Source organism: Pogona vitticeps, chromosome 5, assembly GCF_051106095.1.
Source record: "Pogona vitticeps strain Pit_001003342236 chromosome 5, PviZW2.1, whole genome shotgun sequence".
Lineage (NCBI taxonomy): Eukaryota > Metazoa > Chordata > Lepidosauria > Squamata > Agamidae > Pogona > Pogona vitticeps.
The window spans coordinates 68,372,595-68,395,297 of NC_135787.1; the positions used below are offsets into that span (position 1 = coordinate 68,372,595).

General features: G+C 38.1%; 1 protein-coding gene across 3 annotated transcripts in view; it reads right to left on the reverse strand.

Annotated features, from left to right (window-relative positions):
• The window catches only part of CORIN (corin, serine peptidase), a 177,847-nt gene that overhangs the window by 95,650 nt on the left and 59,494 nt on the right, over positions 1 to 22,703 (reverse strand). For all 3 annotated transcript variants that reach the window (XR_013545826.1, XM_073001292.2, XM_073001291.2), the window contains exon 5: positions 15,113 to 15,294. Coding sequence is in view for 2 of the 3 variants with exons in the window: in XM_073001292.2 (XP_072857393.2) it covers positions 15,113 to 15,294 (182 nt within the window). In the remaining variant the exon portion in view is untranslated. The remainder of the gene's footprint in view (positions 1 to 15,112; positions 15,295 to 22,703) is intronic.

Sequence of the window (22,703 nt, forward strand, 5' to 3'; positions counted from 1 at the left end):
AATATTTTTAAAAATAAACATTTTTTTAAAAAACCCAAATTAAAGAACAACTATTATACCAAAGCCAACTCCAAATCAAAGGATAAACAATATAAAAAAGCAGAAAGAAATATACTTACCTTGCAACAACACAATAAACATAACTAAATTAGTGCACCCATTACTGGGAACAACAGAGATGTATTTCCTTTAAACTTTTGATTATGATGCCCCATAACACTTCCAAAAAACCATTATCTCTTCTTGGTAATTGGCCTTTCCCTTTCAATAATACAAAATCCAAAAAAATTCTTGTCATATATCAATAAACATATTGTCCTTTAACAATCTCTTTTTAAATCTTATGTCACATGTCAACCTATATTTAATGGTTAATTCCCAGACTTCATTGTACCATTCACTTATTTGAAATGTATGATTAGATTTCCAGTTTTTCACAATCACCAATCTGGCTGCCATTACTATATTCATAATCAACTCCTTTATTGCTCAGTCCCACTGCTCTTCATGAAAAATAGATATTAATGCAATAATACAGAAAACTTTTAAGTAACTTTTGTAATTTCCACCATTTAAAAAAATAATAATTTCCAAAATTTCAGTAATGATTCAAATCTCCATCATATATGGAAATAAGTACCTACATCTTGACCATAACTCCAACATAATTTAGAGTATCTAGAATCCATAATAGCTAATTTCACAGTTGTCAAATACCATCTTCAAATCAATTTGTAAAATGTTTCTTCTATTCTTAGAGGCATGGACTTTAAAATTCTTTTTTTCCATATACTGTTTCGCATATCAGTACTTATTTCCCTAGCTAAATCTGTTTCCCATAATGTTTTAAGATCCTGCTGATAATTTTCTAACCCTAACAATATCTCATAAATTTTACCTGCCATCCTTGGTTTAACTTTCTCCTGCTTCCTTTGAATTATAATTTCATCAAACTTTTTCACCTCCTGGCATTTGCCATTCCCCCGCACCTAATAAACTAATTGAATCGTGTTAATCCATGTTATCTTCTCACCTTCTAACATTATCCTTATTTTTTCCTCAGCTGATCTTTTAATCTAAATATATGTTTCCTTTTTAATAAATTCTGAAAAGCTCCATTCAGATTTTCTGGAAACTTTTCTAGAAATTCAACTATAGGCATTAAAGAGGACATTGATAGAGAAATTATTAATCCATATTTAATCCAGATTTGCAACATATTTTTCAAAAAGGGACTTTTCAACTCTTTTATAGAATTCCTATTGTTTTCCAAAACATAATATTCTCTATACTGCTATTTATTTCTTGCATTTCCAAGTTAAACCAAATCAAAGCATCTGGGGAAGATATAATATCTGAAGTAAAGCTTATTTCATTTTTTTAGATTAGGCATCCTTCAGTCTCGAGAGACTATGGTAACATGCTCTGAATAGAGGACTTGGAACAGCGTCTAGTGACAATCCCTTCCACACTGAAGATAAATACAATCTGTCCCCTGTCCAGTTCCCTGATTTTGCTGGTTTCATGACTGCCTTTTTGCCTCGGCCTGCTGGACAAGTGTCTCTTCAAAATGGGAGAGGCCATGATGCACTGCCTGTCTCTAGATGTCAAGGTTCCCCATCTGTTGAGATCCATTCCTAAGGCCTTCAGATCCCGCTTGCAGATATCCTTGTATCGCAGCTGTGGTCTCCCTCTGGGGAGATCTTTTGGAATCTGACCATCAGCCATTCTCACGACATGCCTGAGCCAATGTAGGCATCACTGTTTCAGTAATGTATACATGCTAAAAATTTCAGCTCGTTCTAGGACTACTCTGTTTGGAACTTTGTCCTGCCAGGTGATACCAAAAGTACGTGAGAGACAATGCATATGGAGTGTGTTCCGCTTCCTCTCCTGCCGTGCACAAAGGGTTCAGGACTCACTGCAGTACAGGAGTGTACTCAGAACACTCTTATTTCAATAGCTAAATAATAACATTTTATGATAGGAAGACCCAACCCTCTCTCTTTTTGTGATTGATATTATAATGTTTTATTTATCATGGCTCTTCTATCACCCTTACAGAATTTATTTTGTATTTTTCCATTCTTTTATTTCTGCCTCATTTAATAATGGTAAGATCCAAAATAAAAAATTAAGCTTTGACAACATTTTCAGTTTATGCAATACAATTCAGCCAACCGAAATAACATAATCTTCCTATATTCCTTTAATTTATTTTTTACATTGTCAATTATTTTTAATCCTGTAAATTTTTGTAAGATATAATGTTAAATATTTAATACTTTTTGTTATCTTAATATCAGTTTTTTCCTTTATCAATGCTTTCTCCTCATTATTACAATTGAAGCACACCATTTCTGATTTATTCCAATTTATTCGTAAGCCAGTTACTTCCTGAAGTTCTTCCAACTGACCTTTTATATGCTCCATAACTTCACCTGGATCTGCTATTGCTAGCAATGTATCATTTATCAGCTAAAATAAAATAAAATAAAAAATGAATCCTGGACTTATATTTTTGGCCAATACACTGTCTTAACGTATCTTCTCCAATAGCATTCTCACAATTCTGTAACTAAAACAAATGATATTGGGGAAAGAGGGCATCTGTTTCTTGCACCTCAGCTTAGGTAAATTTGTTCTGTCATTCCATCATTCACTAATAGTGTGGCAAAATTTTCAGAGTATAATTGATGGACCATACTTCTAAATCATACGCCAAATCCAAACTTTTTAATCAAGATTTTTCATGTTGGCTATTTCACTGAATCAAATGCTTTGAAAATATCTAATGCTGTAATTCCTGTATTCATAGGATCTTTATTAAGTTTTAATATTAGTTTAATTCATGACTGCTTCCAAGCAGATGGAATTTCTTCTCCTTCCATTATATTATTAACTAAAGTTTTAAGCTTTTGTACTAATGTTTTATAATATTCTTGGCCCAATCCATTAATTCCCATAATTCCCACCCCCTTTAAATGATCAATAATTCTTTTTACTGGTTGTTGTGGGTTTTTTTGGCTCTTTGGACATGTTCTGAAGGTTGTTTTTCCTAACGTTTTGCCAGCCTCTGTGGCCGGCATCTTCAGAGGACAGCACTTTGTGCTCCTCTGTGTCCTCTGAAGATGCCAGCCACAGAGACTGGCAAAACGTTAGGAAGAACAACCTTCAGAACATGGCCAAAGAGCCCAAAAAACCCACAACAACCATTAGATACCGGCCATGAAACCCTTCGCGAATACATAAATTCTTTTTACCTCATCTTCTGTTATGGGTTGCTCCATTAATTCTGTATCCATACGCTGAAGTTTATCGCCTACATTTTTTCTCTTTATTTCGTCTATCCAAGACCTAGACAGCAACTAGTACCTGTCCTCCATTCTGCGTTGGCGGACAAGTTTGACTTAGTTGAAACACAGACAGCAGATCATAGATTATGCACATTTGGGTGAGTTACATTTTAGTTTCTGCAACAGACTGTCCTATTCACTTTCTCAGATTGCACAGAATGCAATACCATTTGCTGTTGTCTTTTGGGAACTAGAATCTCTATCATATCCTAAGTCCCCCCTCCCCCCATATGATGTTCCCCCGCCTGCAGTAGATAGATGTTAGGGCTTTATAGCAGCTTTCTTTTGCTATGGTAAAAATTATGAAACTATTCTGGCTTCACTTTTCTGCAAGTTGTGCTCTACTTGGAATAAATTGTGTATACCCACATGAAGGCTGGTGGTGTGTCCTGGAACAAAGCTTTTCCAGCAGAATAATCTGTCCTACCACTAACTGCCTCCCCACAGCCATTTTGCAAAATTCCAGAGTTTTCAGAGCTTGATCCACAACTTAGTAAGAAAAGCATACTGGAACAATACTTGCTTGTCTTTAGATGACATGTTTTTTACTTAAAAAGAGACATATTTACTTAAGGACAACAATAATACAGCCAATTTGTGTTAATTCAGTGAGTTAACCCTCCAGCACCCATCATATCCATCTGTACTGCTTTGATATTTAAAAATCATGAAATTAAACTGTCTTTTAGTTGATTCTTCTCATTCACCATTTGCGTGGTGTTATTCACTTCTGGTCCTATGTGTGAGATTCTTCTCACACATAGGACCAGATGTGAATAACACCATGCAAAAGTAAGTTTTAAGACTTCTTTCCTCTGATGGTTCTTATGAAGTCCTAAATAGATTTGTACTCCTAATTGCTCATATGTTGGGTTGTGGCAGAAGGCAAACCTGCAAGATACTTGTGCCTTTAATAGTGGAATGATAGACAGAAACCAAAGATTTTCCACCATCACATTTTCATTCCCAGAGAAATACACTTTTAATTATTGCCTATAATGCTACTCTTAAAGTAATAAATGTCATGCCATAAATTCCCCCACTTCTCAACATAGATCTCTTGATCTTTGTGCTGCTCCAGGATGGCTGGAATGGGAGAGAAGGTGCAAGATCAAACTATAGGAACACTATAAAGACATTACTTCTACCAAAGAGTTCCTAAGAAATTTAAATTCCTGTTGAAGTGAGTCTTTAATATTCTTAACTTGTAACTATGTGGTTTAGGTATCTGGCACTGGAGCCAAAGACTGGGATTTTGATTCCACACTGTGCTTCCTGAGAGAAAAGCCAAGCTGTGTAGCCATGGGCAAGTTCAACAGTCCAGGGCACCCCAAGAAAAAGGGAATGCTAAACCACCTCTGAGTATTCTGTACCTAGAAAATCCTGGAAAGGGTTGCCTTGTCAGAATCTACTTGACTGCACACAAAGAGAATGGAATGGACCCCTTCTTCAGAATCATTGATTAGATCAGTGGTTCTTAACCTTGGGTAACCCAGGTGTTTTTGGACTGCAATTCCCAGAAGCCTTCTCCACCAGCTATGCTGGATGTAGCTTCTGGGATTTGCAGTCCAAGAACACTTGGGTTACCCAAGGTTAAGAACCACTGGATTAGACCACAATACACATTATCTCTTCTTTTTATTAAGGTCCAACAGTCTTCTAATTCTAAACAGCCAAGTAATATCACCATCAAAACTACTGGCAGACATGTGCAAGCACAGAGTTTTCCATATTTTATTACATGAATTCTACATATTTTCTCTCTTGGTAGCAGTTTTTCTATAGAGATATTGCACTGTTAAATGCTTAGAGCAACATACTATCTGATTCTGTCATACATTTCAATTGTTACAGTTATGACTGCTGAGTTTAATATGGATGTACAAGTAGAATAGGTTCTATATTATTTGTGATTCACAAGCAACACATCTCATACCTACATTGTTCCGTGAATTTTTATTTCCTCATATATATATATATAATCAGTTTTTAAAGTGACAAATACAAGCAAGATGTATATTTTGTTGAATGCAAGGCAAATCTTTTCCTTTATTGTGTTTAAAAAGTTTTTCTCCAAGCTTCTTTTAGCCCTCTAACTCTGTACAGTACAGTAGTTGTATATTTAGCCAAACAGAAAAAAGCATTATGACTACCAAGGGAAGGTTTCCCTTGTGGCAAGGCTACAATCCCCTTATATCTAACACCAATCTGAGTGTGAACTGGGACAATATTTCTATTCTATACACTTTGGGCTGCCATTGGAAACTATTTTACAGAATTTATAGCATGAAACTAGTGTAGAGGACAAGTGAGTCCCCTCTATTAAAGAAACAATATCTATCGAAACTTCTTTTCCTATATGCTTCTTTTCCTACATGCTGTGTAATTTAGACACAATTTAATTATTTCTTGGCAGTTCACAGCTTCCCCAACTCCCTTAAAACAGTTGTAGAAAGAAAGCTATTTTTCTCAAGCATGTAACAAGTTGTAAAATATTATGCAGGATCGTTAGATGTGGAACACAGCAGGAGAGCAAATTAATTTTCAGACCAAACCATCTGGTGTCCATACAACTGGCTGCAACATGTTATAACAACAGCTACTAACCATTTTTCAGGGTTATGCATCACAGCTATAACATCTAGAATATCAAACAAGATTTTCAAAGAACAAACAGGTATTTTACTACATATTTATAAAACAGTCAGCTTGGAAAAAATATTCTAAACATTATTGAGGTTCAGATATAAACTCCAGATACAGTAATTTTCAACAGTTTGTTAATGCTTCCTGCCCCGTCAGTGTCTCAAGATGGTAAAAGGTGAAGGAACAGAGGTGTTATTTAACATGCAATAAAAGGAGCTGAACAAAATGTACACTTTGAGTTCAATGTTGTTTTTTCTCAAAAAGTTTCTTTCTCTAACCATGTATTAGAAAATGCTCAGGAGGAATTTACTTGCATCTGCTATTTTTCCAGCAGGCTTGCAGATGTGCTAGACGTACAATCAGAAAAATAATATTCCTTATATAGGTAGATTGCCCTTCAGAAATACACACAAGATTGAACACTACTAAATTCAATATTAAAAATAAAAGGAAAGTCTAATTCTTTTCTTTTTATTTGAAATGGAAAATGAAATCCCACCAGATGCTTTTTTCCCCTGTTTCCTAAGGTGTATTATGGTAGTGATAGATTCTGGATTCCCCCCCATGAGAACAATTTATTACACTAAAGAAATGGCCCATTCTCACAGCATTTGCCATCGTCATACATTTTCTACTGAAGGAGAGAAAATACGGTCTTGTAAATTGCCCCTCTGAATTCATATATAAACCTTTCTCATAATTCTGGAGAAAGAGCAGGTTATGAGTTTTCTCTTTAAATTATTTCAAAAATGTTTGTTTGTGCGTTTATTCAAAGTTACAGTGCGTAGCCATAATGGTACCTTTCATACCTTTGGAAACAAGTTTCTTTTTATCTGAAATACTATATGCTTGGCAAAGCAATATGATAATGTTTTGGAATAGTCAGCAATAGTTTTGGACAGTCAGCAAAAACAAGACCTGGAACTGATTGTGGCTCTGATCATTAGCTTCATATACCAAAATTCAAGCTTAACCTGAAGAAAGTAGAAAAAACCACTGGGCTAGGCAGGTATAATCTAAACCAAATCCCTTATGAATACACAGTGGATTGGAAAAGATCAGTCTACATCTCAATCCCAAAGAAAGGCAGTGCCAAAGAATGCTCCAACTACCGGACAATTGCACTAATTTAACACGCTAGCAAGGTTATGCTCAAAATCCTACAAGGTAGGCTTCAGCAGTATGTGGACCGAGAACTCCCAGAAGTCCAAGCTGGATTTCGAAGGGGCAGAGGACTAGAGACCAAATTGCTAACATGCACTGGATTATGGAGAAAGCCAAAGAGTTCCAGAAAAACATCTACTTCTGCTTCATTGACTATGCAAAAACATTTGACTGTGTGGACCACAGCAAACTATGGCAAGTTCTTAAAGAAATGGGAGTGCCTGACCACCTTATCTATCTCCTGAGAAATCTATGTGTGGGACAGGAAGCAACAGTTAGAACTGCATATAGAACAACTGATTGGTTCAAAATTGGGAAAGGAGTATGACAGGGCTGTATATTGTCTCCCTGCTTATTTAACTTATATGCAGAATACATCATGTGAAAGGCAGGACTGGATGAATCCCAAGCCAGAATTAAGATTGCCGGAAGAAATATCAACAACCAGAAAGGGAGGAGGAATTAAAGAACCTATTAATGAGGATGAAAGAGGAGAGTGCAAAAATGCTCTGAAGCTCAACATTTTAAAAAAACTAAGATCATGGCCACTGGTCCCATCACCTCCTGGCAAATAAAAGGGGAAGATATGGAGGCAGTGAAAGATTTTACCTTCTTGGGCTCCATGATCACTGGAGATGGTGACAGCAGCCACGAAATTAAAAGACGCTTGCTTCTTGGGAGGAAAGCAATGAGAAAACTACACAGCACCTTAAAAAGCAGAGACATCACCTTGCCGACAAAGGTCCGCATAGACAAGGCTATGGTTTTTCCAGTAGCAATGTATGGAAATGAGAGCTGGACCATAAAGAAGGCTGACTGCCAAAGAATTGATGCTTTTGAATTGTGGTGCTGGAGGAGACTCTTGAGAGTGCCCTGGACTGCAAAGAGGACAAACCTATCCATTTTGAAGGAAATCAACCATGTATTCTCACTTTTCTGCCTGAGGAACTGGATTTGTCCACAAAAGCTCACATTAAAATATAGCAGTTAGTCTTTAAGATGCCACAGTATTTTTTTCTTTATTTTATATTTTCCTTTGGTTTTTTGCCTGATAGGCTAGCATAGACTAACACGGTTTCCTCTTCTACAACTACCCTATTTCTCCAAAAATAAGACCTAACCTGAAAATAAGCCCGAGTATGATTTTTCAGGATGTTCGTAGTATAAACCCTACCCCAAAAATAAGCCCCAGTTAAGTGAAACTCCACCCTTCACCATTGTGCAGCAACCAGAAGAAGATGAAATGACTGTATTTGAATAAATGTAGCTTATTGTAGATGAAAAAAATAAAACATCCACTGAAAATAAGCCCTAATGCATTTTTGGACCAAAAATTAATATAAGACCCTGTCTTATTTTCAGGGAAACAGAGTACTAATAAGGAACAAGTAGTTAATCAGATAATAGGACACAATTACTCATGAGCAGATTGTGATGAACATTGCCTTGATTTTTTTAAGAGGGACTCATATCTCAAGTTGGTCAGTGCTTAAATGAATGGTTTATTGAGCACCTAGTAACCTAAATTTTGGAAGACCAAGATATAAGTAAAACAAATAAATTAACTATGGAAAAAAAGTATGTTATTTTATCTAAACTATCTATCTAACCATGGAGTTAGTAAGAATCAGTGGAAAAAAGTTACACTGCCACATTCTCCCCCTACACTTTCATGTAAACATCCTCCTTTCTAAACTGGAGAGAGGAGGTTTCCTTAGCATACAGGAATTCACAGGTTCTCATGGTGGGAGGAACTTAAGTTGTACATTCATCCATGTCTATTTCCGGAGTGCCTCCTCATATTATTAAATTCCTGCTTGTTTTTGTTACAACTCAACAAGTTCCAAGCTTGTAAAATAATATGTTCACATAATGGAAGGGACTTGCTACTTGCTGAGTGCACTAATGATTCTATGCACAATTTTAAACTGATTGCAATGGTTGACAACTCCAGTGCTAGCTTGGCATAGAAGAGAACATATGCACTAGGAAATGGGAGTATACCTTATAGGTGTGTGAGAATACCATCCACTTTTATTGAGTTCAAATTGTTTCATAATCAATTTGCTTCAAGACGGTTTGTAACCATTCCAATTGTATTTGCATTCAAATGTTTTAAAGTATTTGCACATATTTGCATTAGAGATGGGCACAAACCACTGGTTCTAGCCTCACCTCCTCTGGTGGGCACCTACTCAGAGGCAGCACCCTAACTTCTCTGTCCTGCCTCCAGGTGTTGCCTCTGAATGGGAGTCCACCAGAGGAGGTGGGGATGAGAACGTCCACAAACCTGTTTGGCATGAACTGCTGAAGTGGCAGTTGGTGCCCAACTCTAGTTTGTAGGTATCTGATTACTGAAAAAACATGGGAAGTGGGAAAACAAAGGGCTCTGACATAGGATGGGACATGTAACTCAGTCCCATCAACTTCTGCTCATCCTCTGGTACACTGGTAAAGCTCCCACTGATTTCCTTCCTTCCTTCCTTCCTTCCTTCCTTCCTCCCATACAGGAGCCTTAGAATTTTCTCTTTGCGCACTTTCTGTGTGTAGCTCTAAGACCACAAGGGAGAGATGACTAGCGCTGGCACTGAGCAGGAAAGAGGAAGCTGCTTACTTGATTAACTGAACTGTACTCAATTCTGTTGCACAGAAAAGGCCCCAAACCTCCAAAGAAAAAGCTGAACCATATTTGCCTTACAAATCTTAAAGTTTGTGAGTGTGTAAACCCTCTTTTTCTGTGGAACCAGTGCTGCATATCCTGACAATTAAATGTTATGGCACTTAACCAAAGGGGTGTGGGTGTGTGGGTGTGTGTAGGAGGACTCATCTCCTTTTTTTATGCAGCAGTGGGTGGAGCAAATCTTGCTAGCAAAACAGACAGGCTACAGGGTCCCAGGAAGTTGCTAATGGAGGGGGAAATCAAGGAATGGAGCATCTCACTTGGATGACAGGCAGTTCAACAACGAGGGGAGTCCTTAGTAAACAGCTGGTTTTTGAGGAGAAGTAAGTTCTCCTAAAGGTGTGGGAGTAAGTGAGAGATGACTTATCTTCTAAAAAAGGGAAATTATCTGTGTGAGGTGGGCTGAGGCATAATTCTCCCTGCAGAGGAATTAGAATTATAGGAGTGAGCGCCCGTTGCTTGTCCCAGCTCCCGCCAACCTAGCGGTTTGAAAGCATGCAAAATGCAAGTAGATAAATAGGGACCACATCGGTGGGAAGGTATCAGCGTTCCGTGTCTAAGTCGCACTGGCCATGTGACCACGGAAGATTGTCTTCGGACAAAACGCTGGCTCTATGGCTTGGAAATGGGGATGAGCACCGCCCCCTAGAGTCGAACACGACTGGACAAAAATTGTCAAGGGGAACTTTTACCTTTACCTTTACCTTTACTGCTCATTGCAGAAATTGTCTCCCTCTTCACAGTGAGAGAAATGGGCTAAATAGGGTTGCTTTGAAATGCAAATGCAAGGATCAATATAACTGGCGTATTGTACTTTGAAACAAGTTTTGAGTTGCATGATGATCCAGCCTGGATCAGCCTGTCTGCTTCCCTTATATTACAAGGCATATAAGGGAAACAGAGCTGAGATAAAGGTAGAGACAATAGCTTGATAAAGAAACAAGTTTTGAGTTGCAAGCAGAACAAGCAGTAGAACAAAAGATTAAGGTTTGTACTATGCTTGAAGGATATTGTGTTAATGAATGTACAGTATCTTGTACTACATATTTGGCTTAGAACAGTCAGAATGATATAAGAACTAATTCAGTGGTACTCAACCTGAAGTACGAATACCGCCAGGAGATTGGGTCTCCCATTGCAGAATGGAGTGGGGTTGGCATGAAAAAGAAGAGGGACTGGTTGGGCAAGATTAAAGTTTCTGTGGGTTTTGCCATGCCAGTTACTTTGAGAAAGGAAAGAAGGTGTTGATGGAGCTAGGGAAGGGTTCAGTTTGGGAGATGCCCAGAGCTTAATAGAAGACCAGGAAATGGAAGTGGAGTGGGCTAACATAAAAAGTGGATACAGTATTGTATACTCACTGTTGTTAGATTTACATACAATCTTTTAAAGTTGTATGTCACACTGGATCCTTTTTTAAGGAGAAAGTTGAGGCAATATAATTTAAATACAATAATAAAATACATCTCTGCTGCTTTGTTATTTTGATTAATGGTGGGGTTTACAATTTATGGAAGTGGGCTATCAAAGGGTACAGAAGTGCAAAAGAGTTGGGAACCATTGAACTTAATTGGATTGTCTCACTAGAAAAAAACTATCTGTTAGTTTTCTTCCTGAGAAAAGATGAGCTTGGTTCAGCTAAAATCACACATTTCTAAACTAAAAACTAGTAGATTTAAAACTATTTCCAAACTATTTATTAATTAGCAAGTTGACTCTGTTTAGGCTCCACCTCTTCGAAAATCACACTGTCAGCATTTGACTTGCTTTTCTATGTTGTCTACTGCAGCTTAAACACTATCCCCAGCTGTGATGACTCAAAATAAAATGTATACAGAGAGAGGAGTGGCAGAAAATGATAAGTGAAATACTTTCTTTGCTGGGGAGGAACATTTCTGACTTACAGGAATGCCATTAAATACTGTTGTAACAATACTTAAGGCAGGGTATAGGTGAGAGAGATCAAGGGGGAGAAAGGATTCATGACACTTGGTTTTCACTCCCATGTACACTGCGAATTCATATGAAAACCTTAAAGAAACATTTATTCCAACCAGGGCAGCTGGGTTCCCCATTTCCTTCTGGTTTTAGCTGATGAAGCATCTGGTTTCAGACATTATGAAACAGACATTTATTCACTTATTTATGCACTGTTTATAAGCCGGAAAGCAGTTGTATATTTTCCCTGGATCCCACAGTTTCCATCAACACTGACATCACCCTGTCTGTCCCAAAGCCCCATATACACTCTAAAAATCTAGTGCAGAGTGCTGTTAAACTTTCTGGAGTGTGTTTTTCCTTTCCTTTCCTTGGCACCATGTAAGGCTACAAAAGGAAGAGGAAGTGATGACCAGCAGTTTGCAGCCTTTTTGAGGCCATTCATGGGGACCTGGATTCTGTTAGCAAGGCAACAAGTCATATCAAGACGTTCAAAGCACCATCTTTGTCCTGTTTTATTGGATTGATTTAAGCCTGTATTATCTGATGATGTGGACAAGGTGTTTCCGCGCTGCAAGGTCACTACCTCTCAATTAGACCTATGTCCCTCCTGGCTTTTGAAATCATTCAAGGAGGTAATGGTGGAATGGGCCATCCAGATTATAAACTCCTCCTTGCAGGAAGAATATATGCTCTCCTGCTTGAAGGAGACAAGGATCCAGACCATTTTTAAAAAGATCCATCTGGCAATGGATTTCATGGAAAAGCTAATTGAGAGGGTGGTGATTGACTGATTGGACATTTTTTGGAGAACACCAATAGTCTTGATCCATTTCATTTGTAGTTTTGGCCAGTGGTTCTCAAATTAGGTTCCTCAGTTCTTGGACTGCAGTCCCCAGAAGCCATCACCACTTGCACTGCTAGCCAGGATTTCAGGGAGTTGCAGTCCAAGAACATCTGGGGATCCAAGTTTGAGAACCACTGTTTTAGGTCATGCCATGGGACTGAGACCGTTCTGGTTCCCCTGCTCAATGACCTGTTGAGGGAAGCTGACAGTGGGGCGGACAGGGAGTAGAATCCTGTTAGTTCTCCTGGATCTCAGCAGCCTTTGATACCATCAACCATGGTATCCTTCTGGAACGGCTAACAAGGCTGGGAATCAGAAGGGCTAATGCTATGTTGGCTCTGGTTCTTCCAGATGGTACAGCTTGAGGAGGTTGTTTTAACTCTGTGGAGTCACACAGGGATCAGTCATCTCCCCAGTGCTGTTTAGATGAGGCCACTGAGGAAGATCATCCATAGATCTGGAGTTTGTTGTCATCAATATACTCATGACATGCTCCTTTCTCTCTCTCCTTTTCCTCTTCAGCGGGGGAAGCTGTGCAGACCTTAGAGCATCTCCTGGCCTTAGTTATGAATTGGAGGAGGATGAATAGGCTGAAGTTGAATCCTGACAAGATGGAGATTTTGTTGTTATGCGGGGACCCTAATCATCTGGGGAGCCTTTGACTGGCTCTAGATGGGGTTACAATTCCCCTGAAAGAGTAAATTCATAATCTGGGTGTGCTTCTGGGAGAGGCTCTCTCGATGGAGAAAGAGGCCAGGTCTGCCTTTTTCCATCTTTGGCAGATTGCACACTTATAGCCCTACCTAAATAGGAAGTCCCTGATAATACTAGTTCACATATTGGTAGTGTCAATGATTGACTACTACAATGCTCTTTAAATGTGGCTGCCCTCGAAGGCAGTACAGAAACTGCACCAAATACAAAATGCAGCGGCCAGGCTGATCTTGGAAATGTCAAGATATGATCGTATTTCCACAGTTCTGCCTTGACTGTCAATTTGCTTCCATATGAAATTCGAAGTATTAATGTTGACCTATGAAGCCCTGAACAGTTTGGGACCTCGCTACCTATCGGAACACCTCTCCCTGAGAACAACTTTCCATATCACTTGCACTTCCCAGATGTTGATGTTATGGGTGGCCACTCCAAGGGAGGCAAGGAAGTCTATGACTAGAAGCCAGGCTTTCTCTGTGGTGGCCACCTCTTTATGAAATGCTCCCAGTGGAGGTATGCCAGGTACCTCCTTCGTAATAGTTGGTCACTTAAGCTTATTTTGCTCATTATATTCTGTAGCCCATATCTTACTTGTTGCTGCCATCTTGGTTTTTTTAAATTTGATGTCCTTTTATATTATTCTTTTTTATTTTTATGGATGGGGTGGGATTTGGTTGTTTTCTTTATGTTCATGTTATTGCTGGAATCTTCCCAGAATAGTGGCAAGACCACTAGATGGTGCAGTGTAACAAACAAACAAACAAAACACAAATATTTATTCTACTGGCTCTGGCTACCAAAGTTCATAAAATGTTCCTTCGTAAATTTTCCCTGCAACTTAAAATTGATAATGTGAATAAGTATGACAGAAAGAGGGAAAAAGAAATTACAGGATGACTGGTTTCATCTACTTTTGGCATGCCCCCTACACACATACCCTGAGTAGCCCTCAGGAGAAAAAAAAACAGTGTATATGAATATATGAGCTAGAATCCTAGAGAGACCAATGGTTTGACTCAGTACAAGGTGACTTCCTAGGAAAGGACTGAGGCAACAAAAAAGATGAGCCCTTGACCTACTGCAAGCACCAATTTATCTGGATTGCTGGGACAGAGCTACGTACCATGAACACAAATACAAGACGCTGCTCCCGTTTTTAGAGTTGCCTTGTAGAATGTTGATTTGCTCTGTTGCACAATGCAGTAACAACAATAGATATTGGCTTAATTTCACAACAGATCAACCCCTCAGAGCAGGAGATATATCAGACTGAAAACACTTTCAAAACAATCAGAGGAAACTCAGTTTTAGAAAAAAGTTTGACTTTACTCCACCTATGTTTTCCCCCTTCCGATGCTGTTTACTACTTCTGCTACTTCTTTGGCAAGTTAACAAGTCTTTACTATCTTTGGGCTGAGTTACATGTTACATGCATCTGTACATCAGTTTATCTTTTAAAAAAATAAAAACCTATAACAGCTTGTGTTTTTGTTTCAGTGGAACAATATCTGGGGTGAGTGAGTGTATCTCTTTCTATTCTAGTCATTTCCCCCCAAATAAAGTTGCCTCCTCCATCACACCTGTTTTTTGCTTCAAGAGGGAAAATACAGTCACATCAGATACTGCATTTAAAAATTTTTAAGTATCAGAGAAATTATGCATACATTTACTTGCAAATGTGTAATTTGGCTGTTATTGGCAGGACCTTCAGTGGGCAACATCACAAAACTTCAATCTAGTCAGTGACAACGTTTTAAAAATAGAACTTACATCGCTTGCCTTTTTCTTGTTGTGGTGTGAAACAGATCCTTGTGGTGTTGACATTTTCACTTTTGTTTTGGAACTGGGAACATGCAAGGAACTCTGGCCAAGAAGAATTCACCATTGCAAGAATGGGTTCACATCCTTCCTTTGCTGCTTCACAAAATGATCTACAAGGCAGGAGTCCGTGACTATACAGGGAAAAAATTGAAGCAAATAGGAAAAGATTAATCCCTGTCAGTGCTAAATTATATTTATTGTTTAAATACGACATGTCTGAAACCTGGTGTCTCTTTTGAAATGAAGAAAACTCCTGAGCATTTCTATTTCCATATTTCATACAGTTTTCATGACAAGATGAAAGGTTTATAGCTGAAACAAATTTCATAAGAAAAAAATCATATTGAATAGTAAATGGCAGATTTGCATTGTAAAACTCAAAACTATTATTGTTGTTAATATTACCATTATTTTTACTTGTTACAAAGCATCTGGTATTTACTCATTGTGTCTAATTTTATCAACAATCTCCAATCTAAAAGGTGAAAATCTTCTGGTAAGTGTTAAATGTGAACTCTGAAACTGGAAGGGAATGTGGGTTTTCCTGAAAAAAATGTCATGTCAGTTTCATTTTTTATATTGAGATTCATATGTAAAGAAATGCAAGGAGTTCCAAATGATTTTCTACTTGAGGGGGGGGAGACTATTTAAAATTGCACTATTCCTCTTTTTCTGGAGAAAGAATAGGATTAAAAGTCATTGTATTTCCACTTCATTTTTATATGCGTTCCAATGCATACAATAGAAGGATCAAGGTCAACCAAGTATGTTGAACAGCCAGAGAGAGAGAGAGAGAGAGTAGCAAATGCATCCTTTCTCCCAGATCATGGCACATAATACCATAGGCTAGCTAAGTTCATTCAGAACCAGTGGCACAAAATCCTATAGGTGCTTATCCTGCTTCTTAGCATTTAAAATACAATAGCAATTTAAATAATTATTGTACCACACCCAATTTCAGCTGTCTCACTGTGCCTAACAGTAAAATCAGCTCTAGCAACAGCTTTACTGTGGAAAACAACTTGACTATGGAGGTGAGGTTACACCAGACTTTAAAGAAGTGTGAGACCTGAAGGTATGGCTGTTTGTCATGTGATGCCAACTGCTTCCTTCCCCCCCTCCCAGCATTTGCAGTGTGAGATGAAGTGAGTTCTGTGACAAGTGTTGTGTTGTTTTGTAAACATAAGCATTACTCACTAGGAGGAAGATAATATTTATCACATCGTACTGGGTGACATAAAAAAGCCTTAACAGCTGCATACTGTCGAGCAACGACCACATCCATGCTTCCTAGGAAACCATACCAGTGGTAAGGAAAGGGAAATGAATTATTGGTATCATCTTTGCTACAGAGTTTTAAACTGGTATTTGAAAGGCACCAAAAAGCAAGTTTCGAGACAGAGTGATAGGAGGTTATTTTGAACATATGGGATGGCTCTAGCAACACATAGTTATGATGGATGACTTGTTACCATGTTATCTCTTTCACAGAAATGCATGTTGAAGACTGGAAGGAAGGAAGGAAAAATATTATATACTTTTTATGATGGGTATGATTCACTGATTATCCAGTTCTAAATCTCAATTCTGTTGCTTTCTGTAAACTTGAAGTCCCTACTTGTATTTCTGCACAACTGGATTGTGTATAGTGACAGTTATGGGGTAAAAGGTGGGCCTTTTAAGCCCGCCCACCCAGCTTCTTGTATAGGATTAGATTTTGATGGAATACCTGTGATCGTAGAATGCTTTTCCAAGGAAAGATGGGGGGGGGAGAGATTTACAAGCAATACCTCATAATTTGTAAGTTTAAATAGTAGCTCCCTTTCCTTTGTGGTGTGGTTTCCTTAGAGATTCTGGTTGGGAAAAGATATTCTGCTTCTCTATGTGTATTTGTGTGTGCATGTGTGGTTTTATATTGTTCTTGAATGCTTGCTTTGTTTATTTACATACTGGCTTTTTAAAAGTAACTCTTACCACAAGACAAATTTCCTTTGGGTAATACTGATGTCTATGTGTTCTTTTGTTTCATAATGTGGGCAATTCCCCAGTCAGAAAGAAGAGCCCTCCAATTTAAAGCACCAAAGCAAGGGTTAAAGTTAAACCTTGCAAAGCAAAAGCATTCTGACCACCACCACCCATTTCCTCAATCAGAACATGGCAGACTAATATACATTTGTGTACCTTAATACGCCAAGTATTACAACCCAAATAAACCCAAGAGATGGGCTTTCTGCTTCAGCTCCCCAAACAGGAAAAACTCTGCTCCCCTAACAGAATGTTTTGTGCCCATGTTTTAAGCGAGGAATATAGACAGTAACTTGAGTGAATTACTTCTACTGTATAATGATGAAGTAAATCTGATCCTGATATAAGGAATCACATACATAAGAATAATTCCAGAGGAATAGCAATCTTATTCTAGAGCCTTTTGAATTAAACAACAGACTTGTGTTGTAGTAGTAGAAACAATGAAGAGTCTTGTGGTAACTTGAAGACTAAAATGAATGTTTCGCACAAATTTTTGTGGACTGTAGCCATATCTGAAAACCTGAACAGTCCACAAAAGTTTTTGCCAAATAAAACCTTTTAGTGTTTAAGGTGCCACAGGCCTTTTCAAAAGTATCATAAAAGAATTGTATGAATTGATGTTTCCCTGTATTATTATAGTTATTTAGTAGACAAGGGCAGGGAAGGAAGGGGAAACAGATAACTACTTATCTTACCCTGTTCTCTTCAGAGGTTTCTATTTTCCTGCCCTAGAGTTATACTTTGGCAGGCATCAAAATATTGCTAGGATCCCACACTCTCCAGAAATAAAAATCCATCCAAAACAGGAAAGAGTGTTTTTAAGTGATTTGCCCTGAAGAGCTGTAACTGATTCAGATAACATGGCTTTAATTAGGACAACATGCAAACACTCTAGGAGCTAGAGTGGTAAATACTGTACCTCTCAGTGGGAGCAGTTGTCCTTTTTTTGTTAATTTCTCCTCCACCACGGGCCAAGATTTTAAATTATGCTGATAACATCATAAAGCCATGTTATTTTAAAGTATTAGACCTGCTTTTTCAAGTAACAAGTAAGCTGGCATTCAGATGTATATGTGTAGTTTCAAAACAGGCAAGATTCAAGATAATGACATTACAGTGGTGCCTCGACTTATGAATTTAATTGGTTCTGGAACTTCGGTCATAACTAGAAATGGTCGTAAGTTGAAGCACCATTTCCCATTGAAATACAATTAATCTATTCCGGCCAAAGAATTTTTTTTAAAAAATCACTGCAAGAACCATCGGAAATGCAATTATTCCCTTCTGGCTTAAGGGAGGGAAAAGAAAAGCAATCAAGTGTGCAAGACCCATCGGAAATGTAAAGAAAACAAAGGAAAAAGCAAACGGAGCAAATTGGAAATATAAAGAAAACAAAAGGAGCACATCGGAAATGCAAAGAAAACAAAGGGAGCACATCGGAAATGCAAGGAAAACAAAGGAGCACATCCAAAATGCAAAGAAAACAAATGGAGGACATCCAAAATGCAAAGAAAACAAAGGAAAAAGCAAACAGCACATCGGAAATGCAAAGAAAGCAAATGGAGCGCATCAGAAATACAAAGAAAACAAATGGAGAACATCGGAAATGCAAAGAAAACAAAGCAAAAAGCAAGGGAAACATACAAGACCCATTGGAAAGGGGTGGGGGAACCATAAAAAATAAAGAAACCCCCAAGACCCATCAGGAATGGGAAAAAACACTCCAAAAAGCAACCAAACCCCCCAAGACCCATTGGAACTGGGGGAAAAAACAAAAACAAAAAACAAACAAACCCCCAAGACCCATCACAGCACAGAAACATAACCCCCCCAGCCCAAAACCACACTGCAGAAACACCCAGAATGGTTTTTAAAAAGCAGAAAGCAGCATCTTACCTTACCAGGCAGCCTCCTCCGATTGCACACTTTCTAACTGCTGGGGCAAAAGAGCTAGAAAGAAGCAGCCTCTTCAGCACCAACAGTTAGCAATTTGAATTTCCCGCCTTTTCTGTTCGTAGGTGGAAGCTCTGGCGACAAGTTGAAGCAAAATTTTGCGGCCGGAGCTGGTCGTAACTTGAAATGGTCGTATGGTGGGGCATTCATAAGTTGAGGCACCACCGTGTATCTTAGATGCTGGATAACTTTACTAATGTTGTGCAATAAAGATCATTTTGTACCACATAAAAAGATTTTCAGTCATCTCTAGCAATGGTTTGTTTCAGAACATTTATTACAAAATTCGTTAACAATAAAAATACATTTATTTAAAACACAAATAATAACACAATCAATATGCTTAGAAAAGGAGAATTAAAGATTAACTAATGGCTATACTAATTAAAGCCCAGTTTTTGCTTAGCTGTCATCATCATCATCATAAATGTGTGCTGTCAAGTCGATTCCGACTTATAGGTTTGTGGGGATTTTCAGTAGAATTGACAGAAGTGGTTTACCATTCCCTTCTACGGGGGTGCTCTAGGACCGTGCAACTTACCCAAGGCCACACAGACTGGCTCTTATCTCAAGAGGCACAATTGGGAATTGAACTCCCATTGTCTGGCTCAGCAGCCAGATACCTAAAATACTGAGCTATCCAATAAAATCAATAAAGAGTGACCATAAAGTCTGAACTATCCCTTTCTCTTACCATAAACAGTTTTTGTGTTCTAAACTATTGGGACGTGGTGGCGCTGTGGGCTAAACGCAGAAGCCTGTGCTGCAGGGTCAGAAGACCAAGCAGTCGTAAGATTGAATCTACGCGACGTAGTGAGCGCCCGTTGCTTGTCCCAGCTCCCGCCAACCTAGCGGTTCGAAAGCATGCAAATGCGAGTAGATAAATAGGGACCACCTCGGTGGGAAGGTAAACAGCGTTCCGTCTCTAAATCACACTGGCCATGTGACCACGGAAAGATTGTCTTCGGACAAACGCTGGCTCTATGGCTTGAAGAGCGGGATGAGCGCCGCCCCCTAGAGTCGGACACGACTGGACAAAAATTGTCAAGGGGAACCTTCACCTTTTACCTTTAAACTACTTCATGCATTATCAAAAATAAATCAAGCGGTAATAAAATATAGTAAAGAGGGTGAAATACCCAAAAGCCAGCAAAATCAGAACACAAGAAACAAACAATCCATAAATTCCTACAAAACAGAGACTGTTCAGTGTAGAATTCCTCTGAGAGAGCCAGACATATCTCTTGGCAGGAGCACAGAGTTGATGGCCAGAATCCTATTGAACATTTGCCATAGGATTCGTTGTACGCCTGATCATACAATCAGTCACACACCCAGCACATGTCTAGTTCATTGTCAGTTAGCCATAATGAGCCATGGCAACTTCATGCATATGCATAAATTCTTCCAACAGGTCACTGGCTAAAAATGCCTGTTCAGGGTATCTGACATCAGAGTTTTTTTTCTTTAAAGTTCAAAGCTGAAGAGGTAGTTTCTCTCCTATATGCTTAACCTCTGAGCTATTGAATACTGTAGTTCAGTCTGTCATAATAAGTGCAATCTATTTGCAAAAGAGCATTCTTTACATTATAGTAATTGCTCCAGCCTTAAAAAACACAATCAACGATTCTGAAGTCAGCACAGTTCTCAAGCAGAGCAATTTCAGAAGTCTCCAGCATGAAATACCTTGATTAAAAGTAAAAAGTTATTCCACTGAGCTGTAATGTAGATTAAAAAAGGCCTCCTTCCTATTTGTTTATTTGTTTATTTATAATAAGCATTTTACCCCATGTTTTACAGGAAGGGTCAAAAATAAATAAAACATTAATATGGGAATTAATTTACTTAGAACAGCTACAGTAATTATATTACAATTTCTTAATGATGTTGTGAACGTTGATATAATAGCAATCTTGTATGCACGAATACTGGGCATCAGTGGAATGTGGCTTTAAAATCCCACTAACATGGTTGATAAAGTTATTTTCTCACCTCTGATATTTGAGGTAAACTTCCACCCACCCCTTCCTGTTTGTTGTTTTGCTTCTATTGTTTTACTGATAGTTTCTTTGTACCCCTCCCCCTCCCATTCTCCAAACAGCAAATGCACATGATCTCCTACATACTGGAGACTCAATTTTCCTCTTTTTTTTTTCCTTCTGACTGTAACTACAGTTAGTAATTTTAAGTAAAGATACTCTTTTCTACTTTAAATGCTTCTATAGTGATTGTATCATGCAAAGTGATGCTTTGTGTGCAAAACAGAGAGGGTGGTGTGGAATTAAGTTGATTTCTCCACATTTCTGTGTTGTTGTTTTCTACCTCATACTCTGCTAACAAAAATTCCCCAGTGGTGAATAGTCACTTTGCTTATTTTGCATGCATTTTAACTTTAACTGTTTTAGAATGTATTATTAAATTAATATTTTATTCCACATTTCTGCCAAAAATAGAATTCAAGATGGTTAACTGAATGGAACTGGCAGATTGCTCATTGTATTTCTTTGCAATTTAGCCAGCTATTCACTTTTCCCTTCTACAAGTGCAACAATGTGTATATCTGTCAACAGATGATAACAATTAATGTGTCTAATGAACTAGACCCTAATCTACCGGAAAGGCCTATTAGCCTTTAAGTTGTTACAAAATTCTTTCCTGATTTTACAATAAAATACTGTAGAAGTAGATACCCTGCAGTGCAAAGTATTAAAAAAAACTTGGGACGTTACAATGATTGCATCTCTAGCAGCTTGTGCTGTACAACAAAAAATGGTCCTTTATTCATATTTTGAGGTGGGGGTGGGGAGACTTTCCAAATTTCATGAATCAAAATATAAAAGTTCCAATAAAACTGTGGCAGATGGCTTTTACTGACATGTCGCTTTCAATTCATACCATTAGAGATCCAATAATTGTAAACACTGGAACTAAAAACAAACCCATGTGGATCTTTTATAGCGTCAGTTCGCTTTTACAGCTGGAAGCTAAAGAACTGGAATTCATTTACTAGATGGTTATTCCAGATATTAACAAAAGTGCTAGTTCATTTATATTTTGAATGTCTGTTGTTTTCCTGTCTCCTTTTATCTGACATTAGTATTCCACCATTCAAATCTATACAACAGCACATTTAGAGTGCTTTAATAACAAAGTATGCATGTGTGGAAATCTCCATTAATTAATTCCCATTAGTATTTTATGCAGTAGTATATCTGAGTCGATTACACACAAAAATTGACAACCATTAGGAATTATTGGGTCATAAATGAAAACTTTATGATAACTGGATCAGTCTGCACAGTTTATGTTCTGGAAACGGCCTAGAATATGCTATCTCTAATACAAGTACCACAACATCTGGCCCATCTACTACCTTTGATAATTTAAAATCGATAAAGCAAACCACCATGATTTCAAATAGTGATTTTAATAGCCTGCTAATTGAAAGGCAAGAAGATAGGGATCAGTGAAGAAGCTTCCCTTGCTAGGAAGCTGCATAGTCCCATAATGGAAATGTATGTGGACCACAGTCCTGTTCCTGCCGTTGCTCTATACATAT